The sequence below is a fragment of the Oxyura jamaicensis genome, chromosome 4 (assembly GCF_011077185.1).
Source record: "Oxyura jamaicensis isolate SHBP4307 breed ruddy duck chromosome 4, BPBGC_Ojam_1.0, whole genome shotgun sequence".
In the NCBI taxonomy this organism is placed as follows: domain Eukaryota; kingdom Metazoa; phylum Chordata; class Aves; order Anseriformes; family Anatidae; genus Oxyura; species Oxyura jamaicensis.
In genome coordinates, this window is record NC_048896.1 from 49,203,329 (window position 1) to 49,231,225 (window position 27,897).

The 27,897-nt window shown below is 39.5% G+C and overlaps 1 protein-coding gene across 7 annotated transcripts in view; it reads right to left on the minus strand.

Annotated features, from left to right (window-relative positions):
- RAPGEF2 (Rap guanine nucleotide exchange factor 2) overlaps positions 1 to 27,897 on the minus strand; it is a 183,648-nt gene that overhangs the window by 120,469 nt on the left and 35,282 nt on the right. For 6 of the 7 annotated variants that reach the window (XM_035323554.1, XM_035323558.1, XM_035323560.1 and 3 more), the window contains exons 2-3: positions 7,334 to 7,404; positions 2,438 to 2,494 (exon numbers count right to left, since the gene is read on the minus strand). In XM_035323554.1, coding sequence (XP_035179445.1) covers positions 2,438 to 2,494; positions 7,334 to 7,404 — 128 coding nt within the window. Of the gene's footprint in view, positions 1 to 2,437; positions 2,495 to 7,333; positions 7,405 to 7,864; positions 7,893 to 27,897 lie in introns of all 7 variants that reach the window. The other variant, XM_035323559.1, reaches the window with a different exon arrangement.

Genomic DNA, 27,897 nt, shown 5'->3' on the forward strand with positions numbered 1-27,897 from the left:
ATTAAGCTCTGATCAAATGAAAGTAGTAGGATGACTGGCAAATGAAGAATAACTCGAGCTGAACTGCCACTCTTAATAACCCAGTTTCCATTTAAACAGAGATATGGCCGTAGGGTTTGAGAATTTGTCACTACCATACACACCCGCTGATAGTAAAGTAAATGCAGATAAGCCAATTTTAAACAACGTGCTCCATTTTATCCCTTTGGCCAATGAAAAAGGATCTACAGAGATACTTAGAACAACAATTTTAAAAATGGAGGATAAAAAGTTTACTGTGTTTATACCGAGTGCAGACAATTATTTTCAGCATTGCCTATAAGCAGCAGAAATTTAACATTTTTATAAATATAGCTGACAGTGCAGGTACGAACAAAAATTTTAGCAATGAATGAAATTTGATAAAATAAATAAAGCAAGTATATCTGTTTTCATAATAGCATTTACAGATAAGAATTTAGCTTATTCTCACTGAGACATTAAGCTGTGCCTCAGGGAGGTCACACACACACACACAGGTCAATTAACAGCTCCAACAGTTGCAGCTATTTTAATAGATTTTTCTAATGAACACAAAAGATTAGCACCCGATTTCGAATTTCCATGCAAGTCATATCGTTGCTGGGAAAAAAGCTGACTTAGACTTCCCATTTAAATTGAAAAACAAACAAAAAAGCCCTTAGCCTTCATGAATGAAAGAAGAAATTTGAGTGAAGAATTCTGGCACGCTCAACGCAAACGACCAGGTTGTGTGCTCCAAGTTCATTTCCTAAATCTTATAACCAAGTGCATTGATTCTAACCTTTATCATATTGCTTATCCCCTGCAGTACTCTAAGAGTTTTTTTATAATATGTACTATATAAATTTGGAGTTCTGCTTAGAAGAATGCCATTCCCTGTATATATGCTGAATTTATGCAGCAAAATAAAGGTATCCCTCCAGGTTTATTGTGCTAAAAATAGAATGCTGAAATTAGATTTTAGGGTCTGAGGGATTTTCTCACCACACAGATCTCAAATTGCTCATTAAAATAAAATATAAACCTACAACTCAGATTGACATAATATACACTCATGACTTCAAAACATTGATCTAATATTTAATAGGCTGGACCCAAAAGATAACACTGAATGATTTTATCTTTTTTTTTTTTTTTTTTTCAGATGTGTAATGCTAGAGCAAGTGCATTTTGCATTAGCATCTATATGTAGAAACTGCCAAACTGCCTATTAAATCTACCGAATAAATCAAGGATAAAAAATGTCAAGAAGTGGGTAAATAGGAATGACAGGCAAACAACCAAGGTGAAGATGAAGTCACACGAAAGGAGTGACAAAGTGAATCAGTGCAAAGGATTGGCAAAAAGCACTTCAGGTTAACCCTGATATCACAATTTTCCACTTGCAGATTTTATTTTCTTAGATATGTATTCCCTGATAATTTTCCCTGCTTTGCTTTTATGTGTAAGTAGCAGCCTTGATTAATTCAGCATATAATTCAGATGGTTAGAATGAGCCAAGACATTACAACTAAACAAAAACTCTGGGACACATAATGGACACAAAACCCAACTGCCTACAGAAGGACAAAACACCAGTACAATGGTCACCAGCAAATTAATCTGTAAAATTAATTACAAAGATTATATTGATCTGATTACAAAAATAATCTACCCATCTACAGACTTTGACCTTGTGCATTTCCCATACATAAATGATTAATGTTTCAGTAGACATTAATTTAACCTTGTGGAATAGTCAAGGCTTAGCACTGAAGTTTGTTCAATCACATCTTCCTTATGATGGTCAATGCAGGAAAAAAATACATATGCATAAAAGAGGCACACAGGTGCAATCTTTGCATGCATAAATGTTTGAATAATACCAGACAACCCAGCAAATCTTCATTTAGAGCCTGGACTAGCTGCAGTGAATGAAAATCTGATAAACCTATGTAACCATTTATACAATCAAACAGTAAGTTGATTGTATAAATGAAGAAACTGCAGCTCTCAGATGTTTATTGTAAATCTGAGATGACATTAGATCACATCCCAGTTAATTACAAGCCACGTTAGATTTGTCGATTTGGCACCTCTGGCGCAAGACGCTGGTCACTACCACTTTGACAAAACTGATGCGAAACCAAATGACAACTTATACTAATGAGAAGACATCCCACATACTAATTCTGTATAATCTCATTGAATACAAAAAATATAATACACTTCAGCAAGTTAGAGTCATTAGAAGCTTTCTCCCCAGAACCAGTAAATTGTCCATTGTTTCATGATGCAAATGGAGTAGCTTCTGATGTTTACAGGCTCTGCACTGGGGGAGGGAGATGGCATTAAATGCTGTCCTTAACACACTTCGGAATGAATTACTCAATATAATTAGAATTAACACCACATGAAGGGAAGAAGAAACACTTACTAGTACAGGACTTCATTTGCTTCATGCCTTTCATATCTAACAGTTTCACACATCAGTCTGAAAGAAAAAGAAGTCATTTTTAATTACGATTTGTATCAGTGTCACAAAAGACTTCACTTTCTGAAGTTAGTCAGCATTTTCACATTTGCCTCCAGCCCTTACAGAAATTAACCATCATTTTAAAGCTTAGCTAATTTCTTAATTTAAGAGAATAAATTGTTAAGTCTAAGCATTAGAGTTATTAGTTTATCCAAGATCAGATTTGATTTAGGACATTACATATAATTTTTTTATGGGAGCAATTACAAACTGGGTAGAATGATACTGATCTCATTTTATAAAGTTATCTGATAAAATTACATTGTTTTATGAAGAAACAATGCAACCTTTAAAAAACAGATGATCACATTGCATTAGCTCACATTCAAGCTCAATAGATAATACAGTAAGTTATACTGCATGGTAAATCAATGTAAAAAATCATTGTAAATCAACTCTAACAATCATTTTGTTAGAATTCAGCAACTTAACTTAAAAAATTACCAACAGATTTTAATGCTAAAATCCCAGAGAGCTCAAAGTAGAGAATTTCCTGTAGGAAAATCTTCTGTCTAGAGAGGAGGATTAAAACACTTATGCCACATTTGTCAGGCAAATAGCAAATGTATAACAAAGAGCAACTATAATCGACCTTACCACATACTAGGAAACACAACATTAACTTGGTGGGAAGGAAAAAAAACACATTTCTGTCTATTGTCTTAAGAAAAAGGGCACAGTAATTTTCTGAGGGTGAGAAGGAAACAAAACCCCCTGCCTTCCTTGGACATCCCATGGCACTGAAGCTGACCACACACAGGCTGTTTGACAGACAGTCATCCAGAGATTTGCCTAAGAGGCTCATACGAACATTCAAATGAGAAACTATATTTAAATTTAGGAAAGAAATTCTCATCCCTTGCAGGATTTGTCATCAGAACCTCAGTGTGCCTATGATCGGCTATCCATAGCAGTATCATAAAAGCAGACAAAAGTGCCTGACAAGAAAACTCAAAGAAGTTAACATGAGGTCCAGAAGAGCTGGTTTGGGTTTGGTGTGACATTGACAAGGCTTATCATTGTTTACCCTAACTTCCTAATTTATTCATTTTAATAGCCAATAGGCTGCCAGAAGTTTCCCTTGCCCTCATCTCTTTCAGGATTTTACTTACGTCTGCTCACTAAAATACAATGCTTTTTCTGTCCATAAGTGACAGGCTTGTAGTGGTACCTTGATAATTCATCCATTTTTCATAAAGAATTTAGATCCTAATTCCATTTGCTCAAGAACCAAGCTTAATCACCTTCACCCACACACATACAGTGTTTTGGATTTAGTCTTCGGATCATCTCCGAGAACTCCTCTTCTAAGCAATTTCTGCGTTGTATATAAATAAGTCTTGTGTATTGTATACAACTTTCTGGTAATTAAAAATCTGTCTTCCTGGTACAGCAAGAAGCTTTTTGAACCACAGAGCTTCCTCTTTTTCAGACGTTTCCCACCATAGAATCAAATCTTGCCAAAACTATACAGAAACCAAAACGCTACTGTCTGCTTCTAGTGCCTGGGTCCTCACCTTCTCTCACCAGTCCTCGGTTTGAGAGGTTCGTTATGAGTGGATGTGAGGTTATTGGTGACAACATAACAGAAGAAAATGAAAAGTTATTGTTAGCTATCAAATTTTGAAGTGAAAACACTGCTTATAGAACATGCTGGATAGTCTGTACCCTACTGGTCTGAAAAGATTCTGGGCAACAGGCCATCCAAGAGTAGGAGTTATAGGAAACAGAATCACTTTAACAAGCAAGTTTTGTTCCCATATGAATCTGAAGCAGAGGAAATACATTCTTGATAAAGTCACAGAAGTTCACCACTGGCTCTAAGTTTTATAGTATTTTGGTACCATTATTATGATGGTAACAGGGGAGAAAATGCCTCGTACAGAAGGTAGACAAGCATTGCAATTCTTGTGTTAAACTTGAACAGTTAGAAATTGCACTTACTGTAAGTTACAGTAAAAACTAGATTATTTCTTCAAGTATTTTAAAAACTGATTTAATTCCGGTCAACACTGCTGCTGAATTTTCACTCAAATGTGATCTTTGTCCACCTCCTAAACACATAATAAATTCAAGATGAGCTCATCAGCAAACCACAAGGTAGATTATTCACTACTGAAGGCTATATTTACTACAAGAGTTTTAATGCATCTCAGAAGTTTTTGAGGCATCCCTCAGCCACAAGAAATGCTGTTTCCTAAAGGATGCTATAAAAGCTTTTTGTCCCACATCTGCAGGGAATCCAGCCTTTCCCATGTATGGCACTGCAAACAGAAGCTCTCTTCTAGGAACGTACTGTGCTGGGAGAGCTAGCCCAAGTTCCACACATTCCTCAGCAAGAACCTCATTCCGAACAGGAAGCCAAAAAGTACAAATCAACATACCATGTAACCATATGTGCATGTTTTGATCTTTGTAAACAAGTTAACATCAGTTCAACTCCAGCTATGTAAAACTTGATATTCTGAAACTGTTGCATATAATAGCAAAACAGAAAATACTTTGGAAGGAGGCCATGATTACATTCAAAGGAGAAGTAATTACACAGTCTACTTTGAAGTCAACATTCATATTGCAGAATGTGTCATGAGCACATTGGGAGAAAGAAAACTCCACCTTTTATTTTCTCACAATTACAGGACATTGGCTTGGGAATGAAGACTCGGACAGAATGACAAAGCAAGAGACCAGAAATTAGAACTTAAAACAGCATTAATCAAGTCAAAGTTGTTTCAGCATCTTCAGATGTGGCAAATGTTGGCAATCCCCAGGATGCAAAATAATAGTAATTCAATCTCTTTCCTTGTGGAGCATACAGGAGATGTGCAGGCCTCCTTTTTGTATCTGGCAGAAACACACTGATGTCCAAATACTCTTAGAAGACTCAGCTGGTAGTAAGATACTTGTGTGAAGACAACTGAAACAATGACTTAAAATCAAATAAATGCAAGTCTTTAAAAAATAATATAAAGTACATCTGGAAGGTTTTGTTTAAATTACTGTATTAAAATGCTTTATGGGAAAAGAAATCGGATGATGACATTTATTAGTTTGTTGTTTTTGTTTGTATGTTTATTTTACTAAGTATCATTTGCATGTGTAGCACATAGTTTTTCTAAAACTTCTGCACAAAAGGAAGCAAGGAAGCACAAACTGAAACAGAACCCAAATAATAGACTGCTTCCATGATTATTGCATTCCTTAAGTGATTTGGACTATGTGCAGACTTTCCTTCAGGACCAGAAGTCGTACATTGTACATAAAATATTTATTTTTAGTCTCAAAGTCTGAAAAGAAAATGCACCCACCCATAACAGAAAGCAGAAGGAGCATATAGGGATACACACATGCACACATACAAGAAGAAAGCGTTAGGACAATAAATAAATAGATGTAGTGATAGCCAGCTTTTGAATTCAAGGTATGGTACACAAGAGCAATGTATAGTTACCAAGCCTCCTATTTCTTTACTTTGTTAATGCATTAATGCATACTATTTTAATGCCTTAAATATTTCAAAAGTAATGAAATAAAAGTGACTGTTTCAAAAAAAAAAAAAAAGTTATTTCAGTTATTGCAGATAAATTCAAACCATCACCTCTTTTCCTGACAGCTGAATTCCTGACAGTTCCTGGAAGAAATTTTATTTTTTGGCCAAAGCAACATCATTATACTTGTTTTAAGTAAATTTTTGTTTTCTAAATGTTGTCATGTCTGCCATCATGAACATATTAATGCAACAATGAAGTATCTAACTTAGAACTTAACAGGCATTTGATTGCCACCAAGGATTGTTTACGTTTTTTATATCAGTAATAATGAGGATTTGCTGTGAATTATGCATCATCTGGATAGGAAATTGATAAAAAGTGTAAAAAACACTTCTATGACAATAGGAAAATTCAGTTTCAAATTTTGGTAATAAAGGCAAACCCAAAGTAAATTGTGCTTGTCCTCTGCCCAGCTCTACTTTCTCTCTTTCAGGGAGAAGACTATCCTCTTTACGTTTCCATACAGCTCCCCACACAATCTTCCAGACTAGCATGTATTTATCTTTGATTTGCCTCTCTATTGGAAGCCTTCCAGTATGAAGTTCTATTATGAAACAAGGATAACCACAGTAGCAGGTCTGTCAAAGACACAGTCTACAGTATAGTGAGTGTCTCCAATACAAAATCCTTAGCTGTCCAGACACTCAAGGTGACACAAGATCTGGAGATTGAGGCACATAGTGGATTTCAGTAGGCCTTTTTCAATGGAGAGACGCAAACAGGAGGCAGCAAGACACTACACACTCACCTTGCTATCAGAAGCAATTCAAAATTATTTCTGTGTAGCCCTCCTAAAGGCATTCAGGGCTGGTTCATACCCATGATAGAAGAAGCTTCAGTGAGAAGAGTTTAAAGCATTGACAAAACTATTTTCAGCTGAACATGTTCTAAAGTAGAAACATTACCACTTTCTTTATTGTATTCAACTTTGATTATACCTACTACACCATGCAAGTTCAAAACTTCTGTGAAAAGTATGTAATAAAAATTACATACTCCTTCATATAAATCATGGAATTCCATTTTAATAAAATGAAAGGATAATAAAAATTCTGGCAGCCAACGTCTTGCTTTTTGATGGGAGTGTCAAATGCAAGTGACAAACACCTATTAAAAGGTTATTTCCATGCCTTCTATGAAATATACTTTAAATAGAAGATTGTGTCTGCAAGAAATGTTTATTTCTACACAATTGTGTAAACCTTTTTTTACACACATAAGCAGTAGCTCTTATAAAGCATCATACCTTAGCTGATGTTCTCTCAGATTAGACAAGGCTTCCATTCCATGTAAATAGGAATACACAATCTCCAAATCCTGCAAACATATGGAAAACATTATTAGGATTTTCAACTTGGTACAAGCTGTTAAAATGCTGCTTTTATAGAGCATCTAAAGCTTTCCTGTTATGGGCAGCAGGAATATTGGAAATAACACATTTCCAGGCGATCAAACGCAATCTGCATGAATACCTTAGATTCTACTTCGGAAACTAATACAGGGAAGGACAGTGCTAATGACCACATCATAAAATTCAAACACGGAAAACCTTTCTGCTTTTGCCGTCATTGCTCATGTTCAGTAAACAAGCCTGGTCCAGAATTCCAGTGAGCTATGGTGCTACTGCTCTGCTTCCCAATGCCAGTGTACCCAAGAACTTCCATTTATTCCATAAAGCAAGCTCACAAGAAAATAGCCTTTTCAAGTTCAATGGAAAAGAAAAAAGTGCAAAAATAGTCTGCAAAATAACCCAGTGTAAATGTTTAAAAAATTGTACCTTTATCAAATGGAAGCTAAACCACAACCTTAAGTGAGAAAAAAGATGACATGAACAGACAATTATTGGTATGAAATAACTAAAAAATAATAATAAATTAAATACTAATTGCATGACAAATTTTACATTCAGTTTTACATTTACTGTGGAACTCTGATTCCCAGAAAAAAAAAAAAAACATTAATAAAGAGATGAAAACATCACCCAAGACTAAAACTTCCCAAGGTACAACTGTGGAAGCATTACCATCAATCTAGAGCATTTGCTGATGTTAGATCACTACAACACTTAAGAAAGCTTGATTTCAGCCCACAACATCTATGATGATTTAACTTTGGCTCATGGATTTGATACTCTTTCACCATCCATTTTTTAAACTGGTTCATTGAAAAACAAAGCAGTAGCTCACAACAACTAGCTGAGGCTGACAGAAAACTGAGAATAAACTAACACCCTTGTAACTCACTATAAGAATATATGTTTTCAAGTAATGCAGTATCTCAAAACTATTATTTTGTGAAATATTTTGTCAATGTGAAAACTTTATTTAAGACTAAGCGAGTGCAGAGATACTTCAGTGTCCAGACACAGTGAAAGAATGCCATGGTGAGATGCTCAGAAGGAGACTTGAGCGCTGAATTCCCCCAGAAGTTAATGTTAATTAAGAAAAATAAAAATAAGATCTAGTTTAGTATATTATTGTACAAGTGTTACTGTACTTGTTTAAACCACTCTACAGATAAGAGAAGACACCAGGAGTTGCAGCCAGTGGTTGAGACTAAATAAATGTCTTTCATTCGATACCTAAAAGAATGATCTTTTCCTCACACTGAGAAAAGGAAAAAACTCAGTTTGAAAAAGCAGAAGAAATGCACAAGTGAAAACTTTGATTTCACTTCTGTTCTGATCCTTCTGTTCTCTTGTCCTCTGGAGGCTTTGGTCCTCCTGCGAGGAGCGGAGGACACGTGAAGGACAAAGACAATTATGCATGATCTGGGATGGAGGGACCTTGTACATGTGGCTTTGAGGTGAAAAAAAAAAAAACAGCTACTTGCAGGTTTGTTCTACGCCTTCCCTCACGCCCCCATTTTACACTAATAAAAACATATAAAAGCTCATGTCTGCTGCTGTCTTGCAGGGACCCCCAGGAGCCACAAGCCCGTCTGTCCTAGTGGCACTGCAGTGCCTTGGCTGCCCAAGTCACCAGCTGCCCCAGGGAGCTAGGAGTGGATCACTGGGGGGTCAGACTTCCACATAACCTACTGCTGTTAGCAAGAGCCTGGTCAGAAGGTGCTGCTGTAAGTTGTTTTCAGCAAGCCTGTGCAACAACAGGCAGGCACTGAAAATGAGAATAACCCTTTGCCCTCAGGGCTGGCACTAAAGTTTCTCCGGAGTGGAATGGGTTTTACATGCAGTGAAGGATTCACTAATAGAAGAACCACTGAAGATGCCTGGTTACATGGATCCACAGCTGTAAAAGCAAAAGTGCATGGTAAAAAGGATCTACAGACCTTTTGTTCTCCTGTCAAAACCAACAGACATTTCAGCATTGCAGGTGACGTGCACCAGCACTGGATCAGACAACAGCTCCTGACAAGAGCTGCAGCCCGTTCTTCAGGCAGCACCTTTCCACAGGGTGTCTAACAGGAAACAGCTCCCTCTAGCACCGAAAGCTTAGCACTGAAATTTAAGTAACAAATTCAAGTATCAACCCTGTCATTAAATTCTGCATAAATGTGCAAGATTAAAAAAAAAAAAAAAAAAAGCCAGCCAAACGCACTGATTTTCATATACTGCCAGTAGGCACTGCACACTCCCATTCCGCAGCATTAAAAAGTAGGAAAGCAATTTGAAAAAAATAATCCAAAGATTAATAAATTATCCCCATTAGTCACCTCAGTTTTCAATTTATCTCTGGAAAAGCTATGCTTGTTTACTTAGCAAACTTTTTTTTTTTTTTTTTTATCAAACATGGATGTTTTAGTGTTGTTTGAACATCTTGATTAAAAGTGAGTTAATGGAATGCAAGAGTCCTTCAGAAATATTTGCACCACATCTTTTAAAATCCTAAGTAAATTCACATTGTTTGAAACAGGGGCAGAATAAGAGCCACCTTTCCTCTACCCCCCCAAAAAAAAAAATCCACATGTACACACAAACTTAGGCTATGAAATTTTTCGATTTTGGTATTATAGACAATTACCAAAAAGCTAAACATTCAAAATTCTCAGGAAGAGAACTTTGTCTTTCGTGAACACGATCTGTCTTTATATTTAAGCAGAATAGCTGAGAAAATCCTTAAAAGATGCCATTAAATTCAGCAACGTTGGGACTTAACCATCTTTTGAGATAAGTAGTTTTCAGGACCACAGCATGTTAACACTAATCCCCAAAATGTATAAAAGCATACAAATGGCAGCAGTCTAATGTATTGTTTTTTGTTTTTTTTTTTTTTACAATAGATGTACTTAAATTACCACAAGGTGGCAGACTGAGCCATCAAAAGTTCAGAGAAAGTAATTCTTCACAGTTTGTCTTATTTAAAAAAGGAATCCAATACTTTATAACAGCTTGTAAGTCAGAAGGAGCAAAGCTCACCATAGCCAATACAACTGGTTACATGCTCTGCCACAGCAAGGACGATTTATACAAAAAGTACTGAAAACCCACCAGCTTTCTGCTTTCTGACTTTATCAATTGAAAAAAGATTATTGCAATGACCATGTAAAGACTTGGCTGATCTTGCAACAACAATTGAGATCTACATAAAGATCTTGGCAACGGTTTGAAAAAATATGTCAATGGAATCTCCAAAAGCAAAAAGTTAATGCAATGTTCAAATTAGCACAGTTTTAAAAGCATTTTTTTCTTCTTTAAATGAAGAAGCAGGATAGAAGACTGAAATCTAAACTACACTTAAGTTTGTAGTACAGCCAAAGTCAAATGTTTTGTTGCTGTATGTGGAGCAGTCTGAAATTTAATTCACTGTTATTTCTTACTATGTTCCTGTGATGTCAGCTGGCTCAGTTTAAAGTTCTGACTGTGCTTCAAAACAAAACAGGTAGACTCAAGCTTTAATACTGCTCAGCTTCAATTAGGTCTGTAGAAAAACAGTCTGCAACCTTACCTGTGTTCTCATTTCTAAAAAATAAAAATAAAAAAAAAAATCTGCATTTGTTTATGTACAGATGTTGCACTTGTTTCAAACATGGTGATGTCAGTTACACAAGCCAAAACCAGAACATTGGCCCCAAATTCACAGCAGCTTAAGAAATGTTCACTTTACTGAAGTGATAGATACACCTCAAAATTCACTACTTTTGACTGAAAAATTTTAGCCTCCCTAGAAGTTTTGTACTTTTTCCATCCTGCTTCGTAATAAGATGTGAAACTGCCAGCTTAACTCAACCATTCATCATCCTTGCCACAGTTGAAAAGCAAAATGCTGGTCTGAGAAATTCGTTCCTCTGATGTATCAGCGAGAAATTCACTCATTTCTGTGCAGGCATGGCAATAAAGCGCAGAGCAGCTTTCATCCTACTCTTACAATAGCTCGTTTCATTTTGAATCAAAGGGTAAGAAAAAAATACAAGCTAATTCCCTAATTTACTTCCTTGGAGGGGAAAAAGAGGAGCTTCTCAAAGCACCTGATATTCACCTCAGGCTCCGAACTACCTGCCTGCTGACTATACTACAGTTTGAGAGGCCAGCCCTTGTCAGAATAACCCATCTTTAGCTCAGACTGAGGGACCTGTGAGCAACCCCCCAGGGAGGACACAGGCTGTGAGAGGAGGCCATGGTGCAGGCGGTCCCAGCCCGCTCAGGCCCAGCATGGCGCCCACGCCGCCTGGTCGCACTGCTGGGAAAATGGCGGCTCCCCGCCTGCCGTCCCCAGGGGGCTCAGCACCGGCACTGCTCGAGACATCGCCACGATGTCGGGCTCAGGGAGATGAAGGTGGGGAGAAGGTGGGACCTTAAAGCCTTCTGCTGGTTTACATGCATTACAAAACTGCTAGCGGGGAAGGGGCACGTATAGTTTTAATGTGGCTGCCTGAATGGTTATTTTAGCTTAAAGTGTAACCTTCCTTTCCTCTTCAAGCATCATAATGCTTTTTTACCCCCTCAAATCATATATTAACAAGCGCAGTTTTTCTGCACAGTGAGGAATAGTGAGCCACAATCAAAACCAACATTGCCGAAGTCTTGTCTTGTCTCTTTCCTTGTAGCTGTAGGATCCTGTCATTTTCCCTTTTTTTATTGCATCCAGCACCTGAAATCATTTGACCCGCAGCAATTCAGGGACCTATACCGAGCATTTATTTCTCTAGCATTCATTTAGCACCTGCCTGTGCTGCTCCCTAAGGCCAGACCAGTGCCAGCATTGCCAAAAGAAACAGGCCAGACTACTGCAGCAACTCATCCGGCTTAAACAGAAAAGTCCGTGTCCGCAGCAGACATCTGCTCCTGAGCAGGTCTGTGCACATGAGCCAGTCCACACGAATGTGGCAGGCTCTCACAAAGAGCAGCTCCGGAGGACATACACAGCCCTGCTTTCAGAGACCACAACCTCTGAAGGAAAGCCAGGGCAGACAGGGCGGCAGCAACTTTAGCTATCCCAGACAAACCCAAAGGCAAGACAAAACCAAAGGTAGGGCAAAACCTTACTCTGAGAGTGAGCTCACACCTTGCAAATATTAAACTGTCAAAGTCAGGAGCAAAGCCAGGTACAGACTGAACAGACTTACAGCATGACACAAAAATCCAGTCCTGCTGATATCAAAATCCCTGCTGTACACAAATGATGATGAAGTACTCTACCTTCAGCTTCCCAGCAGCAGAAAAAATAAACTTTCTCACAGTTGCTGTGCAGGAGCATGCCCAGGTATGCAGGGACTTATCAGTGAGCCATACCAGCAGTAATTTTCTGAGGAGATTAAAATGAAGGATTTGTCATGTAGGACAGAGTTTTGACATTGTTTCCTTCACATCAGGACCTTCATATTCAGGGCTGGGGTGCTGACACATGGGAAGCCAGCCAGAATACAAACTAATACACTGAAATTTAAGATACATTTTTCTTTTCAACCTCACTGCAAGCTACAGCAGTATTTTTCTGCAAGTTATTCCTACTACTGCACAACATGCTACATAGAAATCTGTGGCATTAAAAAATAGAGCCAAAGTAATAGAAAACAATTTACCAATTCAATACAGAATTAAGTGACTGAATTGGCAGCTACATAGATGCTATTTTGAACTGTGGGGGGAAAAAAGTAACCAATCAACTAATAATTTGTGTATGAACGTAGAACAAAATTTCTAATTAATTTACTCAGTTTCCAAGTGTCATCTAGGATGACAAGAACACCAACCAGCCCAACACAGCCCTCCCCTTCTGAGGGAGCAGCACCACCACCTCCCAGCCAAGCTGCTCATCAGGAAATTCAAAATTCCTGACACAGATGCACAGGGAGTCAGCTCAGCAGAGCTGCTCTAGCAAGCACCATCACCGCCCAGTGCCATCGTAATTTCTCCCTTTTCTTCTGCCTGACACAAGAAAAACGTAGAAAGTGGAGGGGTGGGATGCAAGAACAAGTGGCAGTGGAGACAGGTGGAGTGCGAAGCCACAGAGGGCAGGAAGACACCCGCTGGTTAGCAAAGCAGCTTTGCTGTCCCTAGTTTGTCACCCATCTGCCTATTTATTCTGCCTCTTCCTGAACTGCCTGCTCCAGGCACTAGCTCAGCTTTCCCCAAACCTGCAGCTCCCCAAGACAATGAGGAGACAATTTGCATGGAGGAGTTTCTAAAAACATACCTCCTTCTCCATACTCAAAATGGGTGACTGAGATGGAAAGGCAACTTTTGAATTTAAAGGTCTGTTAGAGCCATCAAATGCTAAATTAGTTATTTTAAAACATGTGGCCAGAGCTCTGAAAAAAATTTACCATCCTCAACCTGCAGGAATTTGTCTCAACTAGCACATACTGTATTTCAGGAAACCTATGACAAAACATTACTCCACAGTAATCAGGCATGACTAAGCTTGGGAATCAGCCTCTACCAGAAGGGCAGCAACCCAGCACAAGCCATCACTTCCTCTCCTTCAACCAGGCAGTGGGAAAGAACTCTAGAAACTGTATTGATCTTGTTTAGACTTGTTGACACACACAAAAAATTGTTATTATTAGTTCCACTAAAGGCAGGCACATTTGTTCTGGGTTAGGAAAAGAATTTTCAAACCCAATTGGAAACAGAAGGAGCAGGCAAATTCAATCTGGAATTGAAGCACCCACACGTGAAGCTCATCAGGAACAACTCCAAAACCTTCTAAAGAAAAATGAAAATTCTCATTTTACCGGTCTGTCTTAACTGGGAATTGTTCCAGTACAGAACAAAAACGTGCTTCTCAAAAATCTTTAGCTTCATTACTGCCTCTAAAATTCAGAGGCTGGAGAAACACAGTATGATCGTGTTAAAATAGATGTGGAGAAACAAGATGTTTCAATGGGATACTTCAGCCTTTCTGTCTTTCAAATATATTTTATTTAAACAAGCTCCCCTGGAAATAAAATCTCATTTATCTTTATTTTTGCACTATACTTTTTTCTAATGGAAGCTGGGTTAAAAACCTCTACTTCCATGTAATGCCTCCCAGATCAACATATGATATAAACAGTTCCTGGTTTTCAATCTTGCCAGCAGAACCAGCTCAAATATAGAAGACTGAACTAGAAGGTTCAATGACCCACCCCACAGGAACAGACTTTTAACACCAGCTCAAAATTAATACAATCGATTCAACATATCCTGCTGGTCACGAAGCTTTTAGCTGAATAAAGTAAAGAAATTAAGACAGTCATGATTATAACCATCCTATACGATGGGGTTAAACGTGGAAAGGGTAGACGGGAAATTAAAGCCTGCCATCTCATAGAAGTCAGCGCACAGACTAATGAGCATAGGAAATTACAGGGTAGTGCTGTGCATTTCTGTCCTGCTTTCCAGACTCATAGAAGTCAGACAATTAAATGCTTAACACAAAAGCTAAGTTCTGTAGTCAAAAATTCAGTCTTTGGTTGCATGTCCAAATGCAAACAAAATGGTTTCACCACAAAAGCTCTCTCCTACTCACTGCACAGTCCATAATTATGAAAGGCACTTAAAGTTATTCACCATTTCAAATATATATAATTGCCTTTCTGTGCCTTTTCAATATTTATAGCCAACAGTTGGAAGCTGTTCTATCCGTTTTCACATTCATTGCAAAAACATTCACATTTTTTGTTGTAGTTACAGCAGTTCCTAGGGATGGGTGTTTTTTTTTGTTTGTTGTTGCTTTTTTAATAATGATAAGGAGGGCCTCAAACTGTTTTGAGACAGTGTTATTTGTCCCATGTTTTCCATTAGTTACATGCAATAACATTCAATAACCTACTAGAGGAAATTCAATCTTCTTGTAACAAATATCAGCTACTACATACAGTGGAACTTGTTTTTAAACAATGACTTGTACAAGAAACGTGTTTTCTATAAGTGTATCTAAATAGGTACATTTATACATTTATAGATATATATCTATATCTGACTATAAAGGCTGGCGACTTTGGGACAACAGATTTTATTTCAAAAACAAAAACAGGGAAAGTAAACTGAACGTACAAGAATACTAGAGTAAACCACCAGAAAGTAGCTCCTAGGTGATTCCTGGTTGTGACAGAAACTTCTGAAGGATCTCAGCCTGAAGACTGACATCACTAAGAATGACTAGGGTGGTGGCCAGGAAAAGGAGACCAAAGAATATCAAGTAGGATTGCCCACTTAAAACAGGGTTAGCTTAAAACAGCTGTGCTTAAAGGAAAGGTATATCTTTTTTTTTTTTTAAGGGTACTTCATTTGATCTACAGGATTCAACGCAGTCAGAGATGATACCTATGATACCAATTTACCCACAAGCACTAGAGTCCAGACAACCCAGGTGTAACCAAACCAGACAAACGAATCACCACAAGGAAACACATTGCTCCAGACTTGGTCTTTATGAGACCCTGATACAATTTTTCTTGTAGTGGGCAAGAACAAACCATTTTCTGAGAAACTGAATTTCTGTAAAGCTTAGGCCACAGTACTTCAGCATCACTTACATTTTCTTGTATACTGGTACTCACAGTGCATCCCATTTGTTGGAAGGGACGACCATTCCAAGCCACAAGCAAATAAACTACAGTGACCTTACAGAGCAGTCATTTGCCAGCTGATCTGTGATAATCATTTGCATGAACATTTTATATGTATCACTGCAAACAACCTTTGTAAATTTATTGAGAGGCTAAGAAGGCAACATTTTTCAGCTGATGAACGGATAACCTGGTAAGCCATCTCAGCACAATCACTTGCTATCATCTGTCTGCATCTAAAGCCACAATTGTCTCAACTGCTTGTTCTGCTTAATTTCTCTAGAATACTAGCATTTTACCCTTGTTTTTTAAACCAAAACTTTTGCATAGCTTAATTGTGCTTTAGCCGCTCAGAAGCCTGGCTGTGAATCACAGCCTTTTTTTCAGCACTGTCCCGAGTGCTGAAAGCCAGCAAACTCCACCCTCGACTTTTTTGTATTTTTCCCTTGCCAAGCAAAAAACAGAAATGAAAACAAAACCAGCCCAGAGACACAAACCTCACACACTCCTTGAGCAAACCATTTTCCAAAAACAATTAATTGCCAACCCTGTCAGCAGCGCACCAACTCCAACATGACCCAGAGCGTAACAGCATCCCTGCTTTGTAAAATCAGGTTTTCTAGAGATCCCCCAGGGAGACCCTGATAACCCCAAAACCCTCTCCCGAGGTTATTTGTTGCAGACTGACATCAGCATCCTCAGGGGCTGAGCTGGTGAGCTCGCTGGCTGATTACCATGACAACTCACATGCAGAAACAAAAGAAACCAACGCGCATTGGAAGCAGCACGCTGCCAGAACTTACAACAGAAATATCTCGGCAGTACTATAATCACAGAAAATAGTGAGTTAGTTTACATCGCTGGCCTACAAGCATTTTATATGGCTGGCTTACAACCAACCAAAGCAAAAACACACAACAAAACAAAAATAAAGTTCTCCTTTCCAACGGCTGAGGCAACAGTCGGTACTCGCAGAAGTAAAACTGCACAGCTCCTTTATGGCTTGGACAGTTTGGGTTTCACTTGAGAAAAATCATATTTCTCAGTTTCTTTGTATTTAGAAATAATTAAAAAATGCAGATACAATAAAAGCATGAGGAAAGGGAGAGAAAGGATTATACCACAGCTAATTTCAAGAATGTTTATACCCCAATATACAACTTTGATACCATGTTTAAACAAAGCTTTAAAATTAATTTAGGCTGACATTTCTTCCAACATACAACTCCTTTTATTTCAGCTTATACTTTAAACAAAGGCTTTCTCATTTGATTTCCTGTTTTAAAAGGAGATAGCAAAGAATCAGGGTTGTTGTGGGTTTTTTTTTAGTAGTAGCTGAACTTACAGCAGCATATTTCAGAGCATTTCTTCCCATCTACTAATATTTTTTGAAGCATCAACAGTAGATCACATGAAAATAATTCCCAAACTGTCAGGCAAATGATCATACTAAAGTATGCATTTGCATGCCAAATCAATTCACACCCAAAAATTCCCCTCAAAAGCTGCTAGTGGTCACATCCTCCCAGAGCTGGGATTACCCCTCTGTGCAAATGAGGTGAGCATTAGCAAAATGCTAAAGTACTTTCCACAGAACAATCTCCCAGCCTAAATGTATTTGCCAGCTCAGATATATCCTGAAACACAGGCAGCATTTAATAACTCCATATTTTTATCTTTTGGGCTTGGGGCTAGTTTCCCCAGCCCCCTTCATATAAGGAATGGTAGGATTCTGAAAGGGATTTATTTTATTTTTAATATAACTTGGGGATGCATCAGCTTCCATATCTCAGATGGGCTTACTGGAGACATGCTCTGATCCAGTCTGGGCAGGTTTATTCAACACTTAGAAGCAGAATGCCAAATGCCTAAGACATTTTCAAGTCAATTTTTTTTTTTTTAAAAAAAAAAAAAAAAAAAAAAAGATTTGAGGCACCTGTAGGGTTACAGTGGTGAAGCATGGCTGCTCGTAGGTCAGCACTCTGCACCTAAATGCAGCTCTGAATACCATAAAAGACACAGACACACACACACACACACACACACACACAGCCTTCCACTGCCAAAACCTGGACTTTATTCTGGCAAGTGTCTGAGTCTTCAGTGAGCCAACCCCATGTCTTAAAAGGTCCGGTGTGCTGACCCTTTCATGATCCAAGTCCGGTGAGCAGAGGTCACGCACACAGGCGCATCCAGACCACAGGAGGCTGCCTGTGGCACGAAGAGCAGACAGGAACCCCCCTGCCCGGCAGGCAGCCAGCCGGATGAGCCCATCTGCTCTGCCTGTGCCCATTAAGATGAAACGACAGCAAGCAGCTTCAGCCGATAAAACGGATCACCGCCCTGAAGGGGAAGGACTTAGTTCGCTTGGTTCAGTCTAACCCAGAGCTGCATCCACAAGGGAAAACCACCAGGAATAGCACAGAAGCTTAAAGAACATAAGAGCAAAGTCACACAGTGTAACTTTGCTGGAACACTCTGCCAGACAAGCAAAATTGCCTTGTAGAGGGAACAAGCCATCCGAGCTTGTTTAGCTGTACAGTCAAATTCTGAGGGAATTTGGAAACCCCTTTCTCCCACGTGCCTGGTGACAGGACGAGGGGGAATGGGCTTAAGTTGCGCCAGGGGAGTTTTAGGTTGGATGTTAGGAAGAACTTCTTTACTGAAAGGGTTGTTAGACACTGGAACGGGCTTGCCCAGGGAAGTGGTGGAGTCACCATCCCTGGAGGTCTTTAAAAGACGTTTAGATGTAGAGCTTAGGGATATGGTTTAGTGGGGACTGTTAGTGTTAGGTCAGAGGTTGGACTTGATGATCTTGAGGTCTCTTCCAACCTAGAAATTCTGTGATTCTGTGATTCTCTTTAGCATTCCTCATCAGCAGCTCTAGATTGCTCTTCCACAGCATTCTGAAATCCCCTTCATCTCATCACGCCATCAGATCCAAATCCAATTCTTGCAGCAGACAGCTCAAAACCCAGACCCAGCACCTATACTTTTTTGAACCTCAAATCCCATGTGTTGAACCATTAACCATTAAACCATTGGTACCATGGGTTACAGAGCCACACTGACATTATTTTCACACTCACAAGATCCTGAAAAGACTAGAAGCTGTGAATAAAGCTGATCTATTACTTACCCCATTACCTGACTTGGCTGGCTCTGGATTTGTTGTTCACTAACTTCACCAGCAGTTAAAGCCCAACAGCTCTACCTCTCACTTAGGAATACCACCGGGTGTTTCCCTGTGACAGGGGATTCTCAGTTAAGAGCCCAATGCAGTCCAACAGCAGCGACCGTTTACATCTGGTCTATGAGCTGTCTACTGAACTCGGGTTTAATTTCTAGTAACTGCTAACGATGTCTGGCTGTCATGTCACAGTTTTTTTTTTTTTTTAATTTAGATTTCCAAAGTACATCCCCCCATTTGCTATACTAGTTTCTCCCCTAACCTGCAGTTCTCCAGCTCCAACAAACACAGACATCTGCTTCATCACCATCACAGGTGGTGAAGCTGCTGAAGGACCATCAGCAACTTTTGTGGACAGGAGGAACCAGCACACCACCCTCTGAAAACCCCAGGCAGGACAGCAGCAGGCAATCTCCCAGGATCTTAATCCACCCCATACTAAAGGGAAACAGGTTTTGAAACTCCATAGTCTTCTCAGAGTGGAACCAGATGTTATAATCTTAGCATAAGTTAACGAAGAAAAGAGTTGAAGAGAAAACACTGAACTCCTCATGTATAATAAAATGCATACCCTTGGGTTTTGTAACAGAGTATTTCTCAACGACCTCAAGTGTCATTGTTTATGAACTTTTAACCAGTCTTGATACAAAAAAGCTTACTGGTTGTTTTGCAGACTGATTTAGACTGGGCATATGACAGCCGTTGATTTACAAAATCTTAAGATACCACTTATCAAGTGATGAGCAAATGACATTTGTTCTTAAACATTGAGTACATACCTTTACAGCAGCTTAAGTTCATTCATTTGAACTACAAAATTGCATGTTGAAGTATGCACATTCCTTATTAGAGATTACTGATCTCCTGAGTTAGCAGATTACTGATAACAACTCACTTTTTCAACACTGAAAGCAACTCCAAGCAGAGCTCAGCACCCCAGTGAAACATCACTCCCCTCCCCAAAGCGTGCTGATGGACAGTAGGCCAGCTCTCTCCCACCAGTGCCCCACATCAGCCCTTGCAATGCCACAAGAAACCCAACAGGTTCGAGCACCACATCAGTATGTACACACATTCCTAAGAGCGTACTAAGAAATGTGACTAATATTAATCACCTGCTTGCACAGGCCCAGAATGTTCTAAAATGAGGAAGAGACAAAGATCTTTCCACTCATTTTCCTGAGTCTGACACATGAACAGAAGAGTGACAAACACGATCCCAAACAGCACCAAAATATCCCGGTGATACCACAGCTCAGGACGAGGGCAGCCCACAAAAAATGGAGAGGAATGGGGCAGTAGCCGAGGAGGCTCACTCCAGGAGCAGCTGGTGGGACCCGTGGCTGCACGGCACTCACCAGCACTCCCGAGCTTTGGGCACGCAGGAAGGGGGATCGCTGGTGACCGTGATTAAAAGCAGAGGCTTCCTACAAAGGCTGGGCACAGTGGCCAAGTTACATGGTCTCCTGGGCTGCAGAGCGCGGGGAAGGCGAGACATGGCCCTGTGGTATCGGCATGAGGAGCTGAGATGCTGGCAGGCCTGTTGTTAGCTGTGGCCTCCACCGGCACCAGCAGAGCTAATTACTGCTTCTGCTCCTCACCCTCCAACCCCACTGCACAGGGCTCATCAGATGAGGAACCTGACAATATCCAGAACAGCTTCCACACATTTAGACAGCACTTCTCTGCTGGTGAAATAAGCCAGAGACCTTGGATAGCGGGGTACAGAAGGTGGATCCATAGGGAATCAACTCAGGAGCAACTGAGCTGGAGGGAAACTCACCCTGTAGAAACCCAGGGTGTCTCTGTATTCCTGCTCACTGCCCCCAGGTCTAGAAACTTGGCTCAGGAGTAACTCCTCCAGTCCCTGTATCGTCACAAGCTTTCCTCAGAGCACTCCTTGTGCCTCCACACAGTCTCACTCAGGCATCTGGCAGGACCTGACCTCTCTGAAAGATCACCACAGCATGGGTAATCCAGATAGCAACCAACAGGGGAGTCTTTCAGGGTTGAGACTTTCTCCCTTTTAAAACAACTTCCTCCTGTGACACTGAACACATTATTATTATGTCTAGTGACCAGCATATCCAAAGAGTGGCTTGTCTGTCTGATTTGATCTACTTAACCTGCAAATGATTAATAGCCTCAGGCAAACTGGTTCAAGAAACAGCAGCCAGACTGTCAACTTTTCATTCACTACAGGTAGTACAACCGCAGTACTTTCAGCCATTGCTTCTATGTTCATGGCCCAAGCATTACATGCGAGTAGTTCTGTCAAAGTTTTTACCCTCTGCCTTCCCTCCCTCACCAACATTTTTACACCATTCCTCCAGTCCCACTTTTAAATAAAGATCTGAAGGGGTTTTTTTGCTCCTTCATGAACTTGGCAATTGCTGCAGATTGGCAAGCATGTTTATTTTCTGTTTCTTAATCCTTAATTCAAATAGATTAGTTCAGTAAAATTTCTACTACACTCTCTTCTACAGCTTCAGTAATGCTAGCATTAGCCAGAGCAGGCAGAAACATGGTTGATGGCCAGCATAAAAATGAATTAGTGGCCTTGAAGCAGCTGCTACAGGGCAAGCACACCGCTTAAATAACTACCGGCGGAGGAAAGAAATTGTCACCTTCCTTGGCAGTCTAACATGCTAGAAGACTGAATGAATGCAGCAGCAGCTCCAAGGCCCCACACATTTTATGGCCAGCCAAATCCTGCAAAATCTGGTAAAAGTTCTACGTAGGTTTCAGCTGTACTGCTAACTAAAGCTTTTTGGCACTTGTGGAGGCGCACAAGGCAGCTGGGAATTCTAGGACGAGCACATCAGTTGGATGTTTCTGTGAAAACGATCAGCAATGCAGTAATTTTCTTGAAAACTTTGTTTATGGCTGTCCTCAGACATAGGGGACCCCACAGGTTCTTTCCCCTCCTTACTTGGAGTGCAGAACACCATGACTGCACTGCTTGTTCTTGATAGTCATTCTTCTACAACTGAACAAATGAGACACAAAGCAAAACTTGGCTGCCGATCACCCTCACAAGCAGCAGATTTCAGCTGCCCGCAGTTCATATCACACCTCAGCTCCACCTCTGCAGGCCTGGCCTGATGCTGACACCCCTGCTGAATGGCTGCAGGACTCAGACACACTGCAGCACTTTGACTGCCACCACTCGCTTTGCTACCTGCCTTTAGCCAACAAACTCTAACTTACTACTTCAACTTCAGATTTGCAGTGGCCCCAGATCTGCTACTTGCCTTGAAAAAGCATGCAGTTTCAAGAGAACCTGCACCCACTGGTGTCCTTACCCACCCAACACCACCCAATTGAAATTCCAAAATTGAGAACTGGGAATACCTTTCTGCAGCCTGCCAGAGACCACTTCACAACCTCAAACTACGCACTGATGCAGCACAACATATGCCCATCTGCCAGCTCTGCTCAGTTGGTACTGTACAGATGAAGGACAGCCTAAAGGACAGAGACAGTTGCTCCTCAAGTTTTGCTCCTTCAGTTTTGCCAGAGGACATTCCCCAGTGTTACAGCTGTGATTTAGCTGACTCTGTACAGTTGTCTGACCCAGAGAGGATGGTTCTGCACTTTTTTTTTTTTTTCACCACGGACTGACACTCCTGTGTGCTTATTGCTTTTTTTTTGGAAGACTTCTAAATGAAGTCAGAAGTCAAGAACAACAAATGCCTTGGGGTTGTGTTGTTGGTTTGAGGGGGGGGGGCGGAGAAGGGAGTTTAGCAAATGAAATGCTACATTTTCATTTTAGTGTATCAAGAAATCATGGATTTCCACCCAAAGAAACTGAAATTGCAGAGCAGTTCCTATCCAAGGATATCTTGATTTTATTTTCAATGTCATGTGAAAAAAAGTTGGAACTCGAGACTGAATGCAAGAACGCATACTCTCTGAAATTATTAACTTGCACTGTGAACTTACAGAACATACAAGCTGAGTAAGAAGTAAGATGTTGCCTATTAGAGGTTAGCTATTTACTAGGTGAAGGTTGCAGTCACACACAGTACAAGTACAGAGCACAGCTGGCCACTGAGGTATACGCAGGGACATTTGTCCTTCTGTGAACCAGCTGATAACTCCAGGGAGCTTAGGGTCAACGATGTAGGCTCAACTATAACATGGGGTGGGGAAAAGCAGGAGGCTCCTTCAGTGTTTGTGGGAATGGTCACAATGGTGAGGGTGCAGGGAGACTGTATGCACACCAGCCTTCAGTTGGGTAGGACTGAGACCAGTCTCTCCTTTAGATTCTCCTACAGAGGCTTATAAGCAGTGCAAGGATGAAAACCAATTGCTGCAAAGACCTGAAAAAAGGAGATCATTGACATTTTTCAGAACTTTTCCTCACTCAGTTATAGAATAAAAATAAACAAATAAATAAAAAAATCACAAGGATAGAATTGCTTCTCAACCATGCTCCAGGAAACCCTTGAAATGTTTCAGTGTCCATAGGCGACAACACAACACTTTATCCGTGCTACTGCAAGAAAAGAATCTACACATCAGTTTTGTGCTATGCTATGTATAAAGCTTCCTGGATTTACTTTGAAAATAGTAAGTGCTTTGGGAATTAATTATACTATTTTTATATTTTAAGCAGCGGAATAGAATAAGTAATTTTTGGAGCTACAGTGTTGTAGAGAAAATCCTTGGGTACTTCTCCTTATTAGGCTTTGGCAAGCTGAACACCTTCTGTTGTCAGCAGGTTCTCTCTTGTTAACAATGGAAGTTTATTTAAGGCCAGACAGCCTCATTTTTGCTTTTAGTGATATAGAATTCTCTCAGGACAGGGAAAGGGGAGTAAACAGTCACCACTGATCAAGAGACAGAGCCCAAGAAGAAAGCACAGCTTCCAGTGATAAACTGAGTTGCACAAGGTTTGATTGCACAAACACTTTTCAAAAGCTACCCATAATTCTTTTTTCATTAAATTAAATCTAAGAAACTCTCTTTAAAAATCACTTTACAGAAGTAATTTGAGTGGAATGATAATGATTTGTCAGCAAAGAAAGCCTGTTTTTAAGCTTCATTTTATACTTTGACAGAAAACTCAATACTGCACTAACAGCTTTACAGGAACTGGTGAAATTTGCCGACCTGATCTATAAAAGTCAAGAGATAATTCAGAGAAATGACAGAAACATCTAGGGTTGACCCATAGAACTAGTTTTTCAGAAAGTACATAATCAAACAACTGAATCAAGGATCCCATCTTTTACTTCAATACATTTATTCTTCTGATTTAAAAAAGAAGGCTTTTGTGTACGATGCATATTTCTGTCAATTTTCATCACTTATGAGCCTGCTAGCTAGTCTTAACCCAACTTGACAGCCTGGAAGAGATTTACAGCAGGAAAGAAAGAAGAGCAATCAAGAAACGTGAAGAAACTGGAAGCAACAAGCTTTCAAAAGGGTTGGGAAGCACAGAGGGCACAAGCTGGGAACATCAAACACTTGAAAACACAAATATTTACACATATTGTTAAGCTCACAGAATAACCTTATTTTAAAAAATTAAACAAAATCTGTCAAGTACTCCATACCAAAACAACTGACCTGAATCCAAAGTTCAGCTTTTCCAGGCTTTCTAAATTAAAGTTAATATTTAATCTTGAACTCTCTTCGATTTAGTTACTAAAACCAATATACGTGTTAGAAAATAGAAATACGCTACTCACTTTCAAGTTATAATATACTTGTATATCATCTTCAAATAAAAGATGACTACACGAAAAACGTAGCTTGGTTGTATTTTAATTAAAAATGGCCTACACAAATTCTCAGATCTTATAAATTAAAAGTAATGCTTAGATCTTTGATAGGTAACATTCCGTCCAACAAAGCAATGAATAGCCCAAGCTTTCCTTCTTGGCTCTTGCAGTCAGCTGGCAGAGGAGTGGAGAAGCTTGATCATTTGGCAATGAAAGACCAAGAAGTCAATATCTGGCTGGCTGACAAGACAATTTTCTGGCTGTAATCTCATTCTCTTAAGCAAATTAAAACCAAGAAGTGCTCCCATTGCCCTTCTGGTTAATGGCATTTCATTCACTGGAACAGCCTGCTGTTTGAGTGCTTAATATGACTATTACCAAGAATAAGTTTTATTTCTGACTTCAAGCCAGCCGAGGAAGGTCCAAGAGGCCTGGAATGCATTCACAGCACAGACATTGCTCACATGTCTCCAGATTACTTCTGGGAGTGTGTTTTGCTGGTGAGCACATGCATTACTAAACAACAACATACATCACATATGGCAAAAGGCTTACGGGTAAGGCTACTTACCCAAAAAGAAAAAAAAACTAACCAACCAAGTAGCACTGTGCAAAGCAAACAAAGGATTCTTGTATTCACTATTTGCTTAATACTGAAGGGCAGCCTAATATGGTTTGTGAAGCAACTGTAAATTGTGAAAATTAAGTAATTGGAAGAAATATACCAAAGCAGAGATGAAAATTCAAAAGCTTTCATTTCTTCCCAGGACATATTCCACTGCCTCTTAGTACCTGCCTCTGGTGTCAAAATCTTTATCCAGAACGTTTTATTAACAAAGGCATTAAGGTGCAAATCAAACAAGCTCATTTGATAAGTATAGATTTTTACTGTAAGAAATCACGCCATGCAGTAGTATAAAATCCCAGGTGCCATTAAAGAAGAATCCTGTTTCTGTATAAACACATTTTGGAATTATTAAGGTACTTCATTTAACCTAGTACTAGTCCACAGTTTACAAGCACAAATTGTGAAGTATCAGCAGATGCAACAAAGTGCCTGCACTTTTAAACAAGTATTTTTTTTTTTCCCCTTTTAACTTCTTCTCTCCTACAGGAGCATACCACTACTATCACTGAGTCCCACAGCCTGCATGATTTTAGAAGGTGCAGTTTAAGGTCACTACCTTACAAAAACTACTCAAATATTTATAAGCTTTTTACACAACACTGCAAGCAAAATTAACCAAAGAACCTCTTACTGCTAAAATATATCTGGCTGTCTGCACTGTTTCCTACTTCACCATTTGTACCCCAGGACACACGGTAAGTGTTTTGAGAAGTAGCACAAAGATGCCCTAATTATTAGAAATCCCTCAACAAACCTAAGCAGCAGAGCAAGATTAATACAGTCACAAGACCCAGAGATTAATCTATTTACCAAAGAATCTGTGCAACAAAGCAGTCTAATACCAAAAGATTACTGAAGCTAGATTTTCAACGCGATAAGAAGGGTCAAGAGACCTGAACACTGCAAAAACATCTCCCTAATAATGGCTTCTTCTAAAAATAAAGACATGTTCCAGAGATTACCTTGCTACGGTCTCATTTAGAAAAACAGTCCAGATGAGTTAAATCAAGTGCCAAAATTACAATAAAACACAACATAAGCCAAGTAATATGTTGACGACTTGTTTGTTGTTGTTGTTTGTTTTTTAAAGCATTACATCTAAAGATCAAGAAACAATGCCAAAATAATACAACCACCACTAAAAAAAAATTCCCATATCTTGGAGCAGCATAATGTTTCAAATCAGTAAACTGAAGCCAAACCGAAATTAGAAAAAGAAATCCTCAACTGTAATTGTAAAAACACAATTTATTCAGTGTATTTCACAGTTCGGATATGGGATTCTTCCCCTAAAGCTATTGTAACCACTTTAAAAGAGAAAGAAAAATAACCTGTCAGATCTAGAATACAAGCTTTTTACTGAGCTTAAAAGAAAAAAGAGAGAAAAAAAAAAGCGTAAGCTAGCTGAACCAAAGGAAGGCTCCAAGGTACTGAGACTTGATAATCATCTACAAGCAAGTGCCATGTGACAGATTTCCAAATCATAGTTTAACAGAAGGTGGTAGAATGAAATTCAATAACCCAGAACCTGGAACAAGACAATTCAAACTAGGAATTTAAGGGGCTATTGGAGTCTGTTGTTTTTCCTGTAGACTGTTTAAATGTTCAGCCAGCTTACCTAAAGAATCCAGCAAATCCAATCACTTTACAGCAGGACCCAATACCTTTCAGAAGATGCATTCGCAATAAATTGTAGGTATGGTGCAGAAGATAACAGAGCCATTTCTGCATGTTGTACAGAAACTCAGATTGATCTTAATACATTCTTGATCATTTAGTCAGAGGCTTCCACTTGTACAAACTTTAAAGGTATGTTCTTGAAAAGAATTGTATTTCACAAGAGGAATCTTAAACCAGCCTCGAAGTGTTATCACTTGAGCTTGCAATGTAAAAATGCTCACCCTTGCTGCTCCTATCATCCAATATTTTCCACTTAGCACTATTTTTATTTTTACATTCGTACAGCATGAAGTAGACTAGAAACAGTAGAAACACCTTCCAGCTAAGTGCACGTGATGCACAAAGAGCGCATGCTGGATTGGGCTCTTTCCTTCTTCCCATGCTCTGGTTTACACGCTGCCATCACCAAGTATGTGATCGAACCAGGAAAGGGAGACATGTCCTGGCTGCTCATCCGCAGACTTCCATGGACCCGTAAAGAAGCTCAAGATGCTCTTAAGCCTGGGAGAGCAAGCACAAGAAGAAATCCTTCCTTCCATCTAGGGCATCCAACAGAGGGGAAAAATGAGGATGACAATAGAGGGATTAGCAAACTATTTTAGCTCCCAAACTCAGTGCTCCAGTTTGCT